The sequence below is a fragment of the Phyllostomus hastatus genome, unplaced genomic scaffold (assembly GCF_019186645.2).
Source record: "Phyllostomus hastatus isolate PE091 unplaced genomic scaffold, TTU_PhHast_1.1 phas_contig_283, whole genome shotgun sequence".
Lineage (NCBI taxonomy): Eukaryota > Metazoa > Chordata > Mammalia > Chiroptera > Phyllostomidae > Phyllostomus > Phyllostomus hastatus.
In genome coordinates, this window is record NW_025333833.1 from 4,308,249 (window position 1) to 4,325,378 (window position 17,130).

Here is a 17,130-nt window from a genome sequence, read left to right on the forward strand (position 1 = left end):
TGTGAACGCAGCAAGTGGTTCACAAAAATAGATTTTTCTCCGATGTTATTTGTGGAGGGCTTTTAGAGGAAACTTTTAAAATCATGGAACTGGAACCATATCCATTCTGACGTATCTCAATGCTATTTTAAAACAGTGGCTCTCAAAGAGCAGTCCCTGGACCAACATCATCAGTATTGCCTGGGAACTTGTTAGAAATGCAGGTGCGTGGGACCAACACAGGCCTGGTAAGTCAGAAGCTCTGGGGCTGAGTCTCAGCAGTTTGTGATTCAGTAAGTCCTCCAGGCGATTCCGGTGCATGCCAAAGTTTAGAGCTACTGTTAAACCAAAGTTGAAGTCCACTTTGACCTATTTAACGCTTAGCCGGCTACTTGGCTGTCTATGCTAGTGAGGTCCCAGACCACAACTGCTCAATGCCAAGCCTGCCTGCCCTCTTTGGTCTGTATATCCCTCCTGTGATTTATGGTGTGTTGGGAACCGCCCTGCCTGGTTTCAGAAGCTATTACCCGCCCATGGCTAAGGCTGAGTGAGAGACCCTGGGACCCTAAGCCACTAAAGAGATAAAACTTATCTTCCTTATAGGGGGTGACACCTCTGTCCCCTTTTACTTCAAACTGCTTGGCCCCGGATGACTGGTTAGTCAATGACCAGTAAGATTCCTCAAGGGAGGGATGACCTAAGACAGGTATGGTCACGAAGGGGCCCTCAGGGAAGGATTTGTGGGGGGGCAATAGAAAAAGGGGGTGATGGATCCTCGCCCTTCGGCTTTGCTATAGCTTGAGTCCTCATTGTGTCTGCAAGAAGTCTCCTAATCTCTTGGCTGCCTTACTTCCGCTGCTTGACTTAAGCCTGAAACAATGCTGGAGGTGGGTGTGGCCCTGTGCTAGGAAGGGTGGGTTCCCTGGGGCGATCAGGCCTAAGAAAGAATGCATAAGATCCTGTGAAACCTGCTTTGCTGATACCCCCAATTTATTTATTTTTTGCTATTTTTTAAATTTTCATTGTTGTTCAAGTACAGTTTTCTACCGTTTACTCCCAGCCCACTGCCCTGATACCCTCAATTTAAATAAGGGTCCAAACATGAAGTGAGTTTGTTCCCAAAGTTTTATGGCCCTTCAGCTATCTGACCCTGACTCAGAATAAGTCCTGCGAGTTCTCTCAATGTTATCTATTGTTTGATCTTTACTGCTTGACAAGGACTGATGAGCTTTACATAAATGCCCTATATTCCTATGCAAATGAACCCAATGAAAGCCCACTGAGGAACAGGCTCATGTCCCTTCTCCTTTGAGAGATTGGCCACCTTTCCTCCCCAAGCAGATCATGTCTCGGTAGATTTATTCTCATCCGTGGGGGCAGAGGGAGAGGGGCCCTCTGGGCAGAGCACCCCCCTCCCCAACAATGGTGCTTCCTTAGAGCATTAGGATAAGATTTAAGGGACTTACTTAGGGTATTAGAATAAGATGAGCAGCAAAGTACATGCACATTAAACGCAGGAAAGAAGGAATAGCAACTATCTACAGATGACATCAGAATGACAACTCAAGGAGGCTGATTATCAAAACGGGTCTTAAGCTTTACTGGGGAAAAGACTGAATTTTCACGTTCTTACATTATTAATGGTGGTACCCTGTTTTGATGCAGATTTTTCTCCAAATTAAACTTGAATTATACAAGGAAAGAGCTTACACTAAGAAGGACTGGGGTGGGAGATGCGAAGACAAATGACTGGGATGCGCATTTCTCTTATGCTGTGGACCGGCTCTCGTCATCCCTTACCTCACTTCCTTTTACAGCTTGTCCTTTTCGGTGGGGGGGAACCACCCCCCCCCGCTCCCACCCCGGACTCCAGGCGACTCCTGACCGTGCTCAGCCCCTATGTGGCTCATGATCAGAACTGGCCACTAGCAAACTCAGAACCCCGGAAGCCAGTTTTCTTCCGGGGTTCGGGCCGAGCCTGGTTCTTGGGCAACCGTCCACTTCCGCCCCGACCCGCGGGCCCGCCCCCTTCCGCTTCACGTAAATAAACGCTCAGCGCCTGCGTGTGGCGAGCCTGTCTCAGCCAATGAGGTGGCAGGAACGGAAATCAGTGAGCGGGGAGACGCTGCTGTGAGTGGCCGACCAATTGCGGAGCGTCGCACCCGGATATGATTGTTGGTTCTAAAATCGATTTCTGTGAAAGTGAGGGGCTCCCCACGTGGGCAGCGGCTGCGCGCGCGGGGTGGATGGGGAGAGTGTGTTAGGTTCAGTGTCTCGCGCGTACGCTTGGCATGTAAAGGTCACTCTTTTGGGTTTTTGCGTGGCAGAAAAATCAACGAGGCTGCTCGTCTGTGGGAAGAAACCCCACTGAGGTGTCCCGGAGCCAGCGTGGGGGAAAGCCCCTCCGATGGTACCGCCCTTACAGGGGGTGGGACGGTCCTGAGGACGCAGCTGCGGTGTGGGAATATGAATCTCTTACCTAAGAGCTCCAAGGAGTTTGGCTCCGTTGACTATTGGGAGAAGTTCTTCCAGCAGCGCGGAAAGAAAGCTTTCGAATGGTACGGAACTTACCTGGAACTGTGCGAGGTGCTGCACAAATACATCAAGCCCCGGGAAAAGGTAAGCGCGGCCTGGCAGCCGTGTGTGTGTGTGTGTGTGTTCGTTCGGGAAAGTGGGAGCTGCCTTTCAAGCAGCCGTGCACACGGAAGACAGTGACAGGCCTGGGGGCCCTAATTGGGTCCGGAATTTCAGGATTTCCTGCATTATTCTAACTAAGATACTATAAAAAAATTCTTTTAAAGGTTTTGAGACGACAGACTTCCCGCCCCAAGCCCATCCTTTAATTAGAAACCCCCCGCTGGAAGAATCACTTCTGTTGGTAACTCAACTCAGATGTCGCCTCCTAGAAAAAAAAGCACGTGCGTGTGTTTCTGTCACTGTGCATCGTTGTGGAGCAGGCACAGGCTGTGGCTTGATTGATGCACGGATCCGTTATCAGATAGTGGTTGTGGGGGCCACTGAATTTCAGGCCACATGCTCAGCCCTCAAGCTGCAGGAGCATTAAGATAGTAAACCCTGCACACATTTCAGAAGTGAAAAGTGATAAGTACAGTAATGGACTTGACGGGGGGGGGGCTGTAGTGGAGGTGGGGAAGGAAGGAGGGTGGAAAGCTGTAAGTGCCAAGCCTTGTGCTGGGTGGGGGTTGTGTTTGATAGTCGAATTCTCATAATAAACTGCGCGGTGAGTGGTGGTACATGCATTCTGTAGATGGGGAAACCGAAGTTCCGAGAGCCAGGTGCTTGGTCAAGGTCATACGTGTAAGTAGGTGGCCAGGTGGGAATTTAAACTCTGGCCCCTCCAACTCCAAAGCTTACGCACCTCTCGTCGTGTGTACCATGCTCTTCCGGAGCTGGAGACCTCAGAGCAGAATTTTGAAGGATCAGTGGGAGGTCGATCCACAGAGCGGGAGGTGGCAACCTGTTTTTTTTAAGTTTGGCTTCAGAAAATGTCAGGATATTGTGAGGAGGAGCCAAAGGCGTGAGTGGAATAGGAGTATTCCAGAACTAGGTTTTCAACAGTAAAACAAATAGGAGATTTCACCTGTGCCCACTGCATTTGGATTCTGGTGTGACTTCCTGTCAATTCTTGAGTAATAAATGCTTGATTCAGAGAAAGGAAGAACCATGGTTAGTTTTTTCTGCAATGCAGAAAGCCCATTTGCACGTAACCTGCATTGTTGTTGCCGAATGTGAGTCCTCTAACCAGAGGTGTTTCAAGATGGAGCCTAGAATCGGCTTCGCAGTGATACTCTCTCCTGTGACAGTAGCGTCTCCCCCCTCTGAAAACTTGCAGCGGCCCAGGTGAGACTTGTTTCCCCGAGGCAGGTGAAGCGCGTTCCTTTGCCTTGCTCACCTCCGCCGTGTCGGTCCCTCCCAGGTGCTGGTGATTGGGTGCGGTAACTCGGAGCTCAGCGAGCAGCTCTATGACGTGGGCTATCAGGACGTCGTGAACATCGACATCAGTGAGGTCGTCATCAAGCAGATGAAGGAGCGCAATGCCACCCGACGGCCCCAGATGAGCTTCTTGAAGATGGACATGACACAGATGGAGTTTCCCGACGCCTCGTTCCAGGTGGTGCTGGACAAGGGCACCCTGGATGCCGTCCTGACGGACGAGGAGGAGAAGACCCTGCGGCAGGTGGACAGGATGCTGGCTGAGGTTGGCCGTGTCCTGCAGGTGGGCGGTCGCTACCTCTGCATCTCCCTGGCTCAGGCTCACGTCCTGAAGAAAGCAGTGGGTCACTTCTCTCGGGAGGGGTGGATGGTCAGGGTGCATCAGGTGGCCAGCAGCCAGGACCAGGTGTCGGACACAGAGCCTCGGTTCCCCCTGCCTGTCTTTGCCTTCATCATGACCAAGTTCAGGCCAGTCCCTGGCTCTGCCCTTCAGATCTTTGAGCTGTGCGCTCAGGAGCAGGGCAAGCCTGTGCGGCTGGAGAGTGCCGAGCGGCTGGCCGAGGCGGTGCGGGAGCGTCAGCAGTATGCCTGGCTCCGCAGCCAGCTGCACCGCAAGGCCGGGCTGGGGAGTGTGTCCCTGGACTTGTGCAATGGGGACACGGGGGAGCCGCGCTACACCCTGCACGTGGTGGACAGCCCCACTGTGAAACCATCGCGGGACAATCATTTTGCCATTTTCATCAGTGAGTTGGGATTGGTCCCTCTCTTCCCTGGAGGGGCTGGGCTGGGGCTTTGGTGGATGGGTGTGCCTTGGCTGGTCTCATCTGGCAGGGGCGGTTCCTCTCAGAGGTTAGGCTGGCCGAGGCGTGAGGAAGGAAGCGGCAGCTCTCCCGCTACTCGCTTAGGTTTGAAGCTTATTTCTTCTCATCTTCATCACGAAGGCTTGGTGAAGTGGGAGAAGGGGGTGTTGGTAGGGAGGGGAGAAGGAACACAGGTACGTGTAGGCCAGTCCCACAGTGCGGAGGTGGGAGTCCCTTTGTAACGTGGGGTCAGGGGAGCAGTCAGAGGAGGAGGAGCTGGGGAGGTTGCTGTGTCTCTGCTGAGTTCAGAGACGTGGCCCAGAGCAGCGGCGAAACGGGTCAGCTCCGGAACTGGGTTGTCTGGGTCCCAGCCTGTCCTGGTCACACCTTGGTGGTGTGGCGTCGAACATGTTATTTACTACTTTCTGTGCCTCAGTTTCCTCATCCGTAACATGAGATCATGGCTACATTGTGTAGTTATGAGAAGTGTAAACGCCCTTAGGACAGTGCTTGGCACGTGGGAGGTGCTTTATGATCGTTAGTGTTATTATTGAAAGAGGGAAATGATGACCAGTCTTACGTTAACAACCATCAAAAGAGAGAGTGTGAGGGAAGGCTTTCAGAAGTAGAAAGTGTAGATAGATAAAAGCAAGGTGTCGATAGGGTCCTGCTGGTGGTTTGTTTCCTGACAACTGAGCCGCTTTCCCAAGTAGCGCATACCCTAACCGCACCTGTGGCAACGAACGAGGAGCGTCCCAGCCGAGAGTGCGGGGTCTGGGTTGGACTGCCTGCGCCCGAGTCCAGCTTTGCTCTTCATGAGCTGTGCGAACTTGGACAACTACTGTAGCTTTCTGTGTCTCAAGTTCCTTGTTTATACAATGGGAGTAATAATACTACCTGCATCCTGGGCTGTGAGATTCAGTTCGTTTTAATGCCTAGCTTGTAATAAGTGTTAGTATTATTGCTATTTTTTTTTCCTTGCACCAGGTCCCTGCCTCCCTCCCCTTAACAGGTGTGCTCACACTGCTTATCCCCCCCGGTCTGTCTCATGTCTTGTGGCTGCTTTGCTCTGGGCCTTGTGCTGCAGGGAATCGTAGCCTGGCGCTCACAGCCGGAAGGGATGCTGGGCCTGGGCAGCGGGCTGTCTGCCACGTGGGCTTGAACACTCTTCCTGGGACTCCCTGTCACCAGGTGCCTGTTTCCAGTCCCCCAGGGTCGGGAGACTGAGTGGCTCTTTGGCATGGAGGATGGCCGGAAGCAGCTGGCGGCCAGCGCCGGCTTCAGGAGGCTCATCACGGTGGCCCTGCACCGAGGCCAGCAGTACGAAAACATGGAGAGCATCCAGGCCGAGCTGTCGGCCAGAGTCATGGAGCTGGCCCCGGCCGGGATGCCCGCCCAGCAGCAGGTAACGGACCTCTGGCAGCAGCTTTCACGGGTCTCTGGAGGGGCCACGTGAGCAGCGGGGAAGGCGGAGGGTGTCCCAGAAGGACCTAGGGTAGTGTCTGTGACCCTGGTCGGCTCCTGGAGGGCATGTTAGCAGTTAAGAGCTAAGTGGACCTACATCACGTTCCCTTGCCTCAGGCGGGGCGAGGAAGGCAAGCAGTTGCCCCCTGTTGACACCCACAGGCGCTGTGGCATACTCATTGTGCGTCTTTGAAAAGAAACAGATGTAAAGATTAGGGAGGTGAAGGGAAAAGTTTGGGAGGGGGAAGCATTTTTCTCTCCAGTTTAGAATGATGGAAGAGAAGGCTGAGGGAAGGGAGAGATTTCTCCACCTTTGCAGCGGCTGCTTCCGCCTGGATTTCATTACCACAGCCCCCCCCGTTCCGAGTCCCCCTCTCGTAGTTGTGGCCCCTCCCTGCGCCTTCCCCCAGGCTGGGGTTGTCCCGGACTACCAAAAGTGCTTCTGAGGCTCATTGTTGAGAGACTCACGTCTTTCTTGGGAGGAACCAGCTGCATTTCACCGATGGTTTGGGGGATGAGCTGGTGTTCAGAAAGGTGAAATAAACCTTTCGAGATCAGGTTGAAGGCTCTGGAGAAGAGCTTTAGCAGAACGGCACACCTCTGCCATTCTGCTGCCTGGAACCTCGGTGTGGATCCCCGGCTGCACCCCGGGGAAGGGGTTGTGTTTTCTCGTATTTCCTGACGGAGCCACGGCTTGACCGTGCCTCTGCTGTGCCTGCAGGTGCCCTTCCTGTCTGTGGGCGGGGACCTCGGGGAGCGGACCGTGCGGCACCGGGACTGCAGCCCCCTGAGCGGCGACTACGTCATCGAGGACGTGCAGGGGGACGACCGGCGCTACTTCCGGCGGCTCGTCTTCCTCAGCAGCAGGAACGTGGTGCAATCGGAGGCCAGGCTGCTGACGGACGTGTCTCACAGAGGTGAGGCCCCAGAGGCCTGGGGTGGGACCCAGGTGGACGTGGCATGGGCTCTTAATTTGGGGTGGTCCGCAGGACCTGGGGCTTGACCGAGATGTAGGACAGACTGGGCCCCTGTGACCAGAGGCACGTGGCCCTGCGTGCAGTGCTCTCCCCGCCGGGGCTCCCAGGGTGTGTGGGTGAAGGGCCGTACGCAGAACACAGGTGAGTGTTCCCCAGCCCGGCCCGGCCGGGCCGAGATAAGGGGCAGGGCCGGTGGTTCGCTGTGTGACTGTGCTACCGCGTCAACGCCGCGGTTTGGAGGCCGCCTGCTGTACGAGTTAGCTGCCCCGCACGGCCTGTGTATTAGTCCAGTGGGGCCCTGGGAGGTGCGCCATTCCTGCCCTCTGCACAGTGCAGGAGGCGGGTGATGGTCGTTGGAGACAGGCACTCCCAGGTTCAAGTCTGGGCTGCACCACCTGCTGACTCTGGGCCTAAGCGTTAACTCTCCAGAACAGAAACGCTGGCGCAGTAATGGGCTTAGAGGAGGTAACAAGGGGCCTCGGTCCTTCTTCCTGGCAAGAGTCTATGAAGATCCTGATGGCGGCCGCACGTTTCTTAGCTCAGTGGGCCTGCGCCAGGGCTGCTGAGCTGAGTTCTCCCAGGCCTTTGGGTGTGTCTTTGCCACCTTTTTTTTCCAACTCCCTCCTTTTCCTTTTCCAGCTCTCTGGGTGTGTTGGTTCCAGCTCTCTCATGATTGTTAAATGGTTAGCAACCATGTCTTTTGGAGGGGGGAAAAAGCCCTGATGTGTACTGTTTGTCCATTTCTGCGGAATAAAAATGGCCGCCAAGCTACCAACACGTCAACCAGTTCAAAATTCCTGCATATGTAACGTTTGGGTTGGCGAGGGAGATCCAGTGGGCCGCCGCGCGCTGCCCCCGGGGGCTGTGCTGTCGGCCGGCCGGTGGACTGAGCATGGGACTTGGTTCTCTCTCTCTCCAGCCCAGAAGAAACGGAAGAAAGACAGGCGGAAGCAGCGGCCCGCTGGGACCCCGGAGGAGCCCCCTGCCGTCCCGGAGCAGGCCATCGACAAGGGCTACCTGTGCTGCGAGCACCACAAGGCCATGGTGGCCGGCCTGGCCCTGCTGCGGAGCCCCGAGCTGCTCCTAGGTGAGGGGGTCGTCGGCGCCGTCCTGTGTGAGGAGCCTGCGGGCTTGCAGGGTGGTCCGGGCGGCTGCGCACAGTTTAGGGGCAGCAATTTCGGACCGACGGACACGTGTCCACTCGCGTCTTCCTTACTCCGGACCAGCCGCCGAGTCCGCGGACACCCACGTCGCCTTTTCCTCAAGCCGAGGTTGGGATGCTGAGATGCGTGCGCGTGTCAGTGTCTGCACTTTTTTCCTCTGCCCGTTCCTTGTGCAAAGTGAGGCGTAAAGTACGTCCCGTGAGCTCCTTGGTCGCTCCGCTGGGGGAATCTTCGTGCATGTGTACGCCCAGGCAACCGGGCGGAGCCCTTGAAAACCGAGTCTCCGGGGAAGGGCGGGCCCTGCGCTTAAGGAGCACTCCTGGCTTTCAGTGAGGCGTTGTTTGACCTTATTTGACCTGTCCTGAGTCGCCGTACTGAAAAGAGAGCTCATACTGCCGGTCGTCCGGTTGGCCTCATCACTGACGACAGGGTCGGCTCTGAGCACAGCAGCGAGATGTCCGTGTGTCCGTCTGTCTGCGTCTGAGCTGGCTCACCGAGTCCCTGCTGGGCTCTGGCAGGAGTGGCCTGCGCTCGGCCCGTCTCGGTGTTGGTTCACGTCCCCAGAGGCTCAGTTCTTGCACTTCGGTCTCAGGGCCTGTCTCCTTTTGATGGACTCTTTTTTTTAATCCTCACCTGAGGGTTTGTTTTTTATTGATTTTAGAGAGAGAGGAAGAAGGGTGTGGGGGGGAGAGAGCAATGTAGATCGGTGGTCTCCCGTACTCAGCCTGACTGGGGATTGAACCCGCAACCTAGGCATGTGCCCTGACCGGGGAGCGAACCTGCAGCCTTTTGGTGTACAGGGCGATGCTCTAACCAGCTGAGCCACGCGGCCACGGTGTCCTTTCGCTGAGTCTTGTTGCTTGTCTCCCTCCCATCCCCGTGGCCGCTGTGGTTCCTCTGTGCTTAGGTCCAGGGCTTGGCCTTTGCTTTCCCGTGGTGTCTGGGGCTCGGACGGCCCGCCCTCGCCTGGCCGATGTGTCTGTGGGGCCGCTGCAGCCTGGGAGTGGAACGCTCTGTGGTGGGCGCCTCTGCACCGCCCTGTGATCACAGACCAGGTGTTGGCCACTGTCTTTCCCTTTTGTAGAGGGGCCTAACAAAGCTTAGGGTGCGGACTCTCGGTAGACCAGCTGAGTGCTTGGGGACCTCTAAGGGGCCATGAGAACCCACTGGTTCATCCTCTGGGTCTGGGACGGGAAGGAGTGTGAGACGAGGGCTGAGTTCTCAGATGTCAAATCAACTCCAGAATTTCTGGGGTGAGACCGGGAGACCAGGTCCCTGGATCTCGTGCCCCCGGGCAGGGCCAGCCATCTGACTCCTTGCACCCTCTCCGGGCTGGCGCCCAACTTTCCGGGGAGCAGGTGGTGACGAGAGGCCTTCTTCCTGTCTTGCAGAGACCCCACTGGCAGTGCTGGTGGTAGGCCTGGGCGGGGGCAGCCTCCCCCTCTTTGTCCACGACCATTTCCCGAAGGCCCACGTCGAGGCCGTGGAGATCGACCCCTGCATGTTGGAGGTGGCCACCCGGTGGTTTGGCTTCTCGCAGAGCGACCGGATGAAGGTCCACATCGCGGATGGCCTGGACTACATTGCCAGCCTGGCGGAGGGAGAAGGTACCGCTCTCGGGGAGGTGGGGGGTGTCGAGGGAAGGCTGCTGTCCGTCCAAGGTTGTCAGGCCTGCCAGGGCCTCCGGAGTCCGCCTCTGAGCGGTGGAATCAGCGTCGACCTCGTTTGTCGCCTGTTCGTCTGCTGGCACTTCCGTTGAGTAAACAGAGTGCCAGCTCTGTGCTCAGCGCCGTGCTCGGGGCCGGGGTCCGGCAGGGAGAACAGAGCGTTTCTGGCCCCGGTGGTGCTCCCAGACGGCGGGCGTCTCTTCTGACGCTGCAGCCTCGCCACCCACCTCCTCACCGTCCCTGCAGCCTGTTGTGGGTGAGGAGGCGGGAAGAAGGGTTTGGGGGGGGAGGGTGTTGGGAGGTGTTTTTTCTAAACTCCATCAGCTGGAGGTGAAGCCAGAAACAGAGCCAAACAGCACTGATGCTGAGCAGGGGTCCTGAGTCTCGGGGGCGACGGGCAGTGTCTGCGGACGTCGTCATAACGCTTGGGCAGGGCCGATTCCGCCTCTGGTGGGAGAGACCAAGGATGCTGCTGGATCTCCTGCGATGCACGGGACAGTCCCTGATGACAGTGACTGTCTGACCCCGAGTGGCCGAGTTCCGTGGCCGGGGTGCCCTGCGGCAGGTGCTGCTCAGTGGGAGTCCCAGCCGCCCTGCCGCTCCTGGACTGAAGGTCCTGTTTTGCTCTAACAGTTCATGTCCCAGACTTAGGACAAATGTCCTGTTCACGTTCTGCAAAAGGTGCCTCGATGCTTCTGCAGCTTCACAGATGGGCTCCCGGCGACGGGTGTTTTCTGTCGCACGAGTCCCTCAGGGCGGAGTCAGGTTGGTTCAGTGCTGAGGGACCCTGGGGAGCTCAGGCCACCCTCCTGTCCTGGTCTGCTCGTTCCGACACAGATGCTGTGGCTCTCGCTGCGCCCGGTCCTCTTCCGGGAAGGGCGTGGCACGCCGGGATGACTGTGGTGCGGGGGTGGACAGTGCTGCCTTATTTTAATTGCAGACTGAGCTGAGCCGTTTTAGAGTTTCACACACAGAGTCCCTCTCTGAGGCTGGGGCCATTCCGGGGGCTTAGGCCCATGATGGCTACCACACGTGAAGCATTTAAAACACGTGGCGGGCACCCAGTCCACAGCATGAACGGCCCTGGCCATGATCTCTAACCGCCACAGCCCTTCAGAGCATCGGGCACTCGAGGCCGCAGCCGTGGGTGTCCGTGGGCTCCGGTGAGCCCACCTGTGCCGTTCTCTGAGACAGCTCCGTCTGATCCGTGCTGCGCACAGTGGTGGGCGGGCCGTAGCCCACGTCAGTGTTCGTGCATGTGGGGTGGTTACTGTCACAGCCTCGGGGTTTGCTGAGCACTGGCCAGCACTGCTGTGGGCCCTCCCTCCCCGTGCCGCACGACTGGTAACAGAGTAGTTAGTATAGTGTGGGGTGGGTCCAGTTCATGGTTGGTCGTCTTTCCCCCATTCAGCAAAGTCAGTTTGTTCTTGAGGCAGCTATTGTTCAGCCAATTAGACAGGCTACACTAACGTTGATTTGAGGACATTTTCTCCCAGGAGGCGACATACGTTGTTCCCGGAGGTGAGTTCAAGTTACCGTTGGCTGGGTCAGCCCTTAAAGGCCTAGGCCGCTGCTGTGTCCAGGCTGGCGGTTCTCACCTCGGCCTGCAGACTTACCTGGGGGAGCTGGAGACCAACACCAGGCCCCGCCCCCCCACCTCCCCTGCCCTCAGCTCCTTGCTGCGTGGGGCTCGTAACTCAGCTGCTGGTCCAGAAAGGAGCCCGGGTTCCCCAAGTATTTAGAGGCCCCTCACTGCAGCTCTGATGTCCTGCCAGGGCAGCAGGGCTGCCAGCCCCGGGATAGACGGACTCTTCCTTCTCCCAGGGACCGCCCCGCGGGGCGGACTCCCGAAGATGAGACGGACGCCCGTCTCTGATGCAGGGCAGCCGCAGCAGAAACCTGAAGACGGTTCCCCAGACGGTGACGTCAGTGCCCTGCACAGGCACGTCTTCCACGTCCTCCTTCCAGCCTGGCCGCCCGGCCACCACGGGCCCCAGGAGAGCTGGGGCGCAGGGGTGTGAGGGGCGTCACTGCATCCGGCAGAGACCCCTCCTCTGCTTCTCTTTCCCAGCACGGCCTCCCTACGACGTCATCATGTTCGACGTGGACAGTAAGGACCCCACCCTGGGGATGAGCTGCCCACCCCCCGCGTTCGTGGACCAGCCCTTCCTGCAAAGAGTCAGGCGCATCCTGACTCCCGAAGGTGTGGGAACGGAGGGCCACGGAGGGCTGGGGTGGGCGGGCCCTTCACACGGTTTCCTTCACGAGGAAAGATGGGCGTGTCCTAAGTGTGCATGCAGCCTGATCATCCCCGGCCTTTGAACACACCCACGTGCCCGCACCAGACGGCGTTTCCCGCTCCCAGACATGCACCCCTCTCCTCTGGAGGGCGACCCGGTCCTGCCTTCTACCAGCACAGCTTGCTTCCTCCGCTTTGGTCCTTTACGTAACTGGGATTGCGCAGAAGAGGGTCTTGCAGTTTCTGGTTTCCCTGGCTCACCCTGATGCTTGGGAGGTTCGTCCTGGCATTGCGTTTTCGCTGTCCCTCTTGTTGCTGCGTAACGTCGTGGTGACTGTAGCAGTCAGTCCCTCCCTCTGCTGCTGGGGGCGGCTGTTTCCTGTTGGGAGCTCCTGTAAGTAGTGCTGCCATTAACCTTCTAGTGATGCCTCTCAGGGCAACGTTTGCAGGTCCGCTGGGCACACACACGCACGTTGTATCTGCTGGGTCAGAGGTGAGGCGGATGCTCGGCTTCTGGAGATGCCAGCTCACCGGTTTACAAAGTGGTTGTAGTAATTCACATTCCCACCCACAGGGGGCGATAGCTACCAGTCAGGTTCTTCCCATGGGCCCTGGACTAGGTGGTATGTTATCTTGGCTTCATAGCAGCCCATTGCAGATGAGGGAACTGGGGTAAAGAGACTTGCCAAGGTGACATGAGGTGACAGCTGGGGCTCCAACCCAGGCCCTTGTGAAGGTCGGGGCTCTGAACCCACCTGATTGTAGCCCCACACCCCCCCACCCCCGCTTTGTGGTTTGATTTTGTGTGAGGTGGTGAGCAGAGTTGATATAGACCCTTCTCTGTCACAAGGTGACCTTGGCCGTCGCTGGCTAATGAGTACTGTTATGATGTAACATCCCTGCAGAGTTGCTGCATTCTGGGGTTATCAGTTACTTCCTTCTCAAAGCAGTTCAGTGGGGAACTGAGGCAGGGGGATGGTACGATTGTTGGTTAGCCGCACAGAGGAGCGAGAAACTGGGCTGACGTCTCCTCAGGTTCGTGCATTCCCACGCTTGGCTCTCCTGCCTGTGTTCTCGGCAAAGTCACTGCCACTGCCGCAGGCACTGTCAGCTCGCCAGCCTCCCTGGGCCGGTGATGGTGTTTCCCTCGGATGGGAGCCGTCTGCACGTGTCACCTGACCCGCAGTCACCCTGCCTCGTTCCTTCCCACCCGCAGGTGTCTTCATCCTCAACCTTGTGTGCCGGGACCTGGGGCTCAAGGACGCGGTGCTGGGTGGGCTGAAGGCCGTGTTCCCCCTCCTGTACATGCGGCGCATCGAGGGGGAAGTGAACGAGATTCTCTTCTGCCAGCTGCGCCCCGAGCAGCCACTTGCCACGCCGGAGCTCCTGGAGAAGGCCCGGGCCTTGGAGCAGGCCCTGCGGAAGCCAGGCGGGGGCTGGGACGACACCTGCGTCCTGTCCGACATGCTCCAGACGGTGCAGCTGGTGTGACTGCCGGCCGCTCGGCCCCCGCCAGCCCAGCCTGGGGCCCCGGCCTGCCGCAGACGAAGGAACGGGACGCACAATGCTTTCTGAGTCCTGTTTTTCTTGGTTTCACACTCCACTGCATGTGGCCTCCGGCCTGGTGAGGCTGCCTGAGGAGTTGGGAAAATAAACGTGTGTTTCCCGTCCCGTCCTGTCTGGCCCCACTGGGTTGCTCGCCTCTGCCCCCCGTGCTGTGTCCATGTCCTGTGGGGTTCTGTGCTGCAGACCCCAGCAGACGCCGCCACCTTAGCGGGTGTGCAGCGAGCTCCCCAGGGGCTGGAGACGGTCTGCGACGGCCGCTGGTTTGCCTTTGCTGTGTCCTTCCGTTGCTTTGCCAGGAATGACCTCAACTCAGCACCAGCGTGCTGTGGACGGCGTGGGCTCTCCACAGACGGGGGCAGGCTTACAGGTTGCGTGGTCGGATGCCCTGTGCAGGGAGGTGCCACGGCGTGGTCCCAGATGCTAACTAAGACTCCGCCAACCCAGTCTACTGCTTAACAGCTCTTTTCAGCTGCCCAAACCTAGTAGCCCAGGGCATGGCTCCCTTCTCGGTGGAGGGAGGGAGTGGACGGAACTGGCCCCGTGACCGTGTGAGACCTGGCCGACCGAAGTCTCGGTGCCGGTCACTCACACTTGCGGAGGGACAGCTGCGTGCCAGACCCAGCACAGAGAGCGGTGGAGGCAGGGTGTTCGAGTTGGCCGGGGACACGGATCGGGAGTAAAAGTTAATGTGTTGCAGGAACTGCCCAAGAGATGTGCATGCGCCGTCTCATCTAATCCGAGATCGGGGCTGGTTAGACCAACACTGCATCTGACCCCGAGTCTCCCTTGAGCCAGAAGCATCGGTCCTGCCCATTTGCTGCAGCCGGTGGAAGGGCAGCTCTGACACTGGTTGAGTTTCTGTCTCCGAATTAGGGCACGTGTGACTTCACGAGAAACGGGGTTGTCACTCCCTGCCACCTCACTCACCTCTCCACGGGCCCCGTGAGGTGAGGGTGAGGGAGGCCTGTTTCAGGTGGGTCGTCTCCCTTACAAAATGTAGTCACCCGGTGGGGGGAAGGGGCGGGAGTGCTGGAGGGTCTTGCCCTGGAGCCGTGTAAAGGGAAGGTCACCTCTTGTCAGGCCCTGCCCCTCGAAGGGCCTCAGCCTGGGGACCCTCCACGGCTCAGGGTCAGGGTGGGTGTGAGTCGGACCTGCGGGCAGGCCCCCCTCTCGTGCTGGCCAGACTTTGGAGCCAGGGAACAGCCAGAATGAGGACGAGGTCCCCACTGTATCTCAGGGGTCATTGTCCAAGGGAGCGGGCAGGTTTGCCGGAGAGAAGCCTAGGAGGTGGGAAGAGGCACTCGGGTGACGACACTCGTCTTAAAGATTATGAAAGGCTGTGGGAGTCAAAGAGGAGCGAGGTCGGCTGCCTGTCCGCAAAAGCCGGGGAAGGGGCGATGGGCAGAAACCGCAGCTGGGCAGCGTTCAGCCTCATTTCCTACAAAGACGTGTGCCGACGGAGACCCGCGAGTTCCCCAGAACACGGGCGACTCCGTGTCTCCCCAGCCCCATCTGCCGGGTCGGTGCGCAGGCGGAGCCGTGGGCTGGCATCCCGCCCCTCCCACCGGAAAGCTGCCCCCTCCGTTTGCTGTGTTCCGCTGTTATCTCCCAAAGCTTCACTTTTACCATTGAGGTGCCCGTGGTTAACAACCCAAGTTTCAAGCGTGCAGCAGTGTAATTTGATTCTCGTTCATACTGCAGTGTGCTCACCTCCAGAAGCCCCGTGTCCCTCCGTCCCCGTGCACCTGACCCCCCTTCATTCACCCTGGCAGCCTCTCCTCGCCCCCTCCCACCGTTGGTGACCACCAGCCTGTTGTCTGCGTCTGCAAGGTTTCCTTTTGTTCGTTTTTTTGTCTTTCACACGTAGAGTGAAATTATGTGGTCTTTGTCCTCTTCTGTGTGATTTAGCATAGTACCTTCCAGATTCGTTCCTGCTGTCACAAATGGCAGTATTTCATCTTTTTGTGTGTGCATATACCACACCTTTATCCGTTCACCCGGCGACAGACGCCGCGGTGGTGTCCGCGTCTTGGCCGTTGTGACAGTGCTGCAGTGAACGTGGGGTGCAGGTGTCTGTTCGATTCAGTGCTTTCGTTTTCATTGGATAAATACCCAGAGGCGGAGCTGCTGGATCATTTGGTAGTCCTGTTTTGATTGTTTGAAAAACCTTCATAGTCGCTGCACCAATGTGCATCCCACTAGCAGTGCAGTGTATCTGGGAAACTTAAAAATCCCGAGGCCAGGGCCACATACACGCCCAGCAATCTGACCCCTCCGGTCTGGGGAGCGGTCTGTGCATCGGAACCGAGAGAGCTGCCGGGTGACGGTGCCGTGCAGCCCAGGCTGCCACCCACTGCGGCAGAGGTCCCGTGAGTGGCTGTGTTGTGGGGAGGGGGTGGGAGCTGCATTCCCACCAGTGCATGCAGCCCCGGGGTAGTGGGGTGCCCTGTGCCCGTACCCCATCCAGGAGGAGCACGCTGCCTTTATTCAGACCCGGCACTGACACCACACAGGAGGGCCCCCCTCCCCCACGTGATGCCCACGCCCGGAGTTCTCCAACTCTCCAGCACCAGCTAGGAGTCGTACCATTTAATTAAAATCTGACACTGCCTGTCCGGAGCCAGTGCAGACTCCACAGGCTGGCCCCCAGCCCACTCGGGTGTGCACCTCAAGGTCGCACACCCAGGTTGTCGCTGTGCTGCTGAGCAGCTGGCTGTCGTACATCTCTCCTCGGGCCTGACTGGTGCTGGAGCAGCTCACAGGACTCGGGAAAAGCGGTGTAGTAAGATCATCAGTTTATCATCAAAGGACCCAACTCCAGAGCAGCCACATGGAAGACCTGCACGCGGCCAGGTGTGGGGAGGGGCCGCCCGTCTCCCAGTGCCCCTGCTGGCTGCCCACCCGAAGGCTCTCAGAACCCTGCACCTTGGAAGCTTTTATGGAGGCTCCATCCTGCTGGATCAGTAGCTCAGTTTCCAGCCCTCCCTCCCTCCCTCCCCCAGAGGATGGGGTGCAGCGCCGGAAGCTCCCGTTTGGAACCATGCTCGGCCTCCCCGGTGACTCACTGCGGCCCCGGGAGAGCCAGTCGGTCCCCTCGCTGGAACGAACAGTGCTGCTCTCCCCCAGGAAATGAGGGGTGCTCCTAGGTCAGGAACTGGGGGCAGGGACCAACAGATAACGGTACTTTATATTTACACACGTGTGCACCCACCTCCCCCACAAGGCCTTCGCCGTCCGAGTGGAGGACGGCAGGGTGAGGGGCCCGCTTGTGGTACAGGGTGGCCACAGCCTCGCTGTGCCCGTGAGTTCTGCGGGCCAGTA

General features: G+C 58.1%; 1 protein-coding gene across 1 annotated transcript; it reads left to right on the forward strand.

Annotated features, from left to right (window-relative positions):
• Positions 1-2,101: 2,101 nt before the first annotated feature.
• On the forward strand, positions 2,102-13,914 carry METTL13 (methyltransferase 13, eEF1A lysine and N-terminal methyltransferase). The gene is made up of 8 exons (XM_045838765.1): positions 2,102-2,598; positions 3,917-4,676; positions 5,939-6,138; positions 6,919-7,114; positions 8,094-8,261; positions 9,729-9,944; positions 12,076-12,207; positions 13,460-13,914. Exons 1-8 carry the CDS (start codon positions 2,446-2,448, stop codon positions 13,732-13,734), a joined length of 2,100 nt encoding a protein of 699 aa, XP_045694721.1. The 5' UTR covers positions 2,102-2,445; the 3' UTR covers positions 13,735-13,914.
• The last annotated feature ends 3,216 nt before the right edge of the window (positions 13,915-17,130 follow it).

Bases quoted from the DNA above. Each gene is read 5' to 3' on its own strand.
- METTL13 (XM_045838765.1), top strand. From the start codon at position 2,446: ATGAATCTCTTACCTAAGAGCTCCAAGGAGTTTGGCTCCGTTGACTAT. The intron at 7,115-8,093 runs GTGAGGCCCCAG...CTCTCTCTCCAG, and splicing joins GACGGACGTGTCTCACAGAG to CCCAGAAGAAACGGAAGAAA. The intron at 9,945-12,075 runs GTACCGCTCTCG...TCTCTTTCCCAG, and splicing joins CAGCCTGGCGGAGGGAGAAG to CACGGCCTCCCTACGACGTC.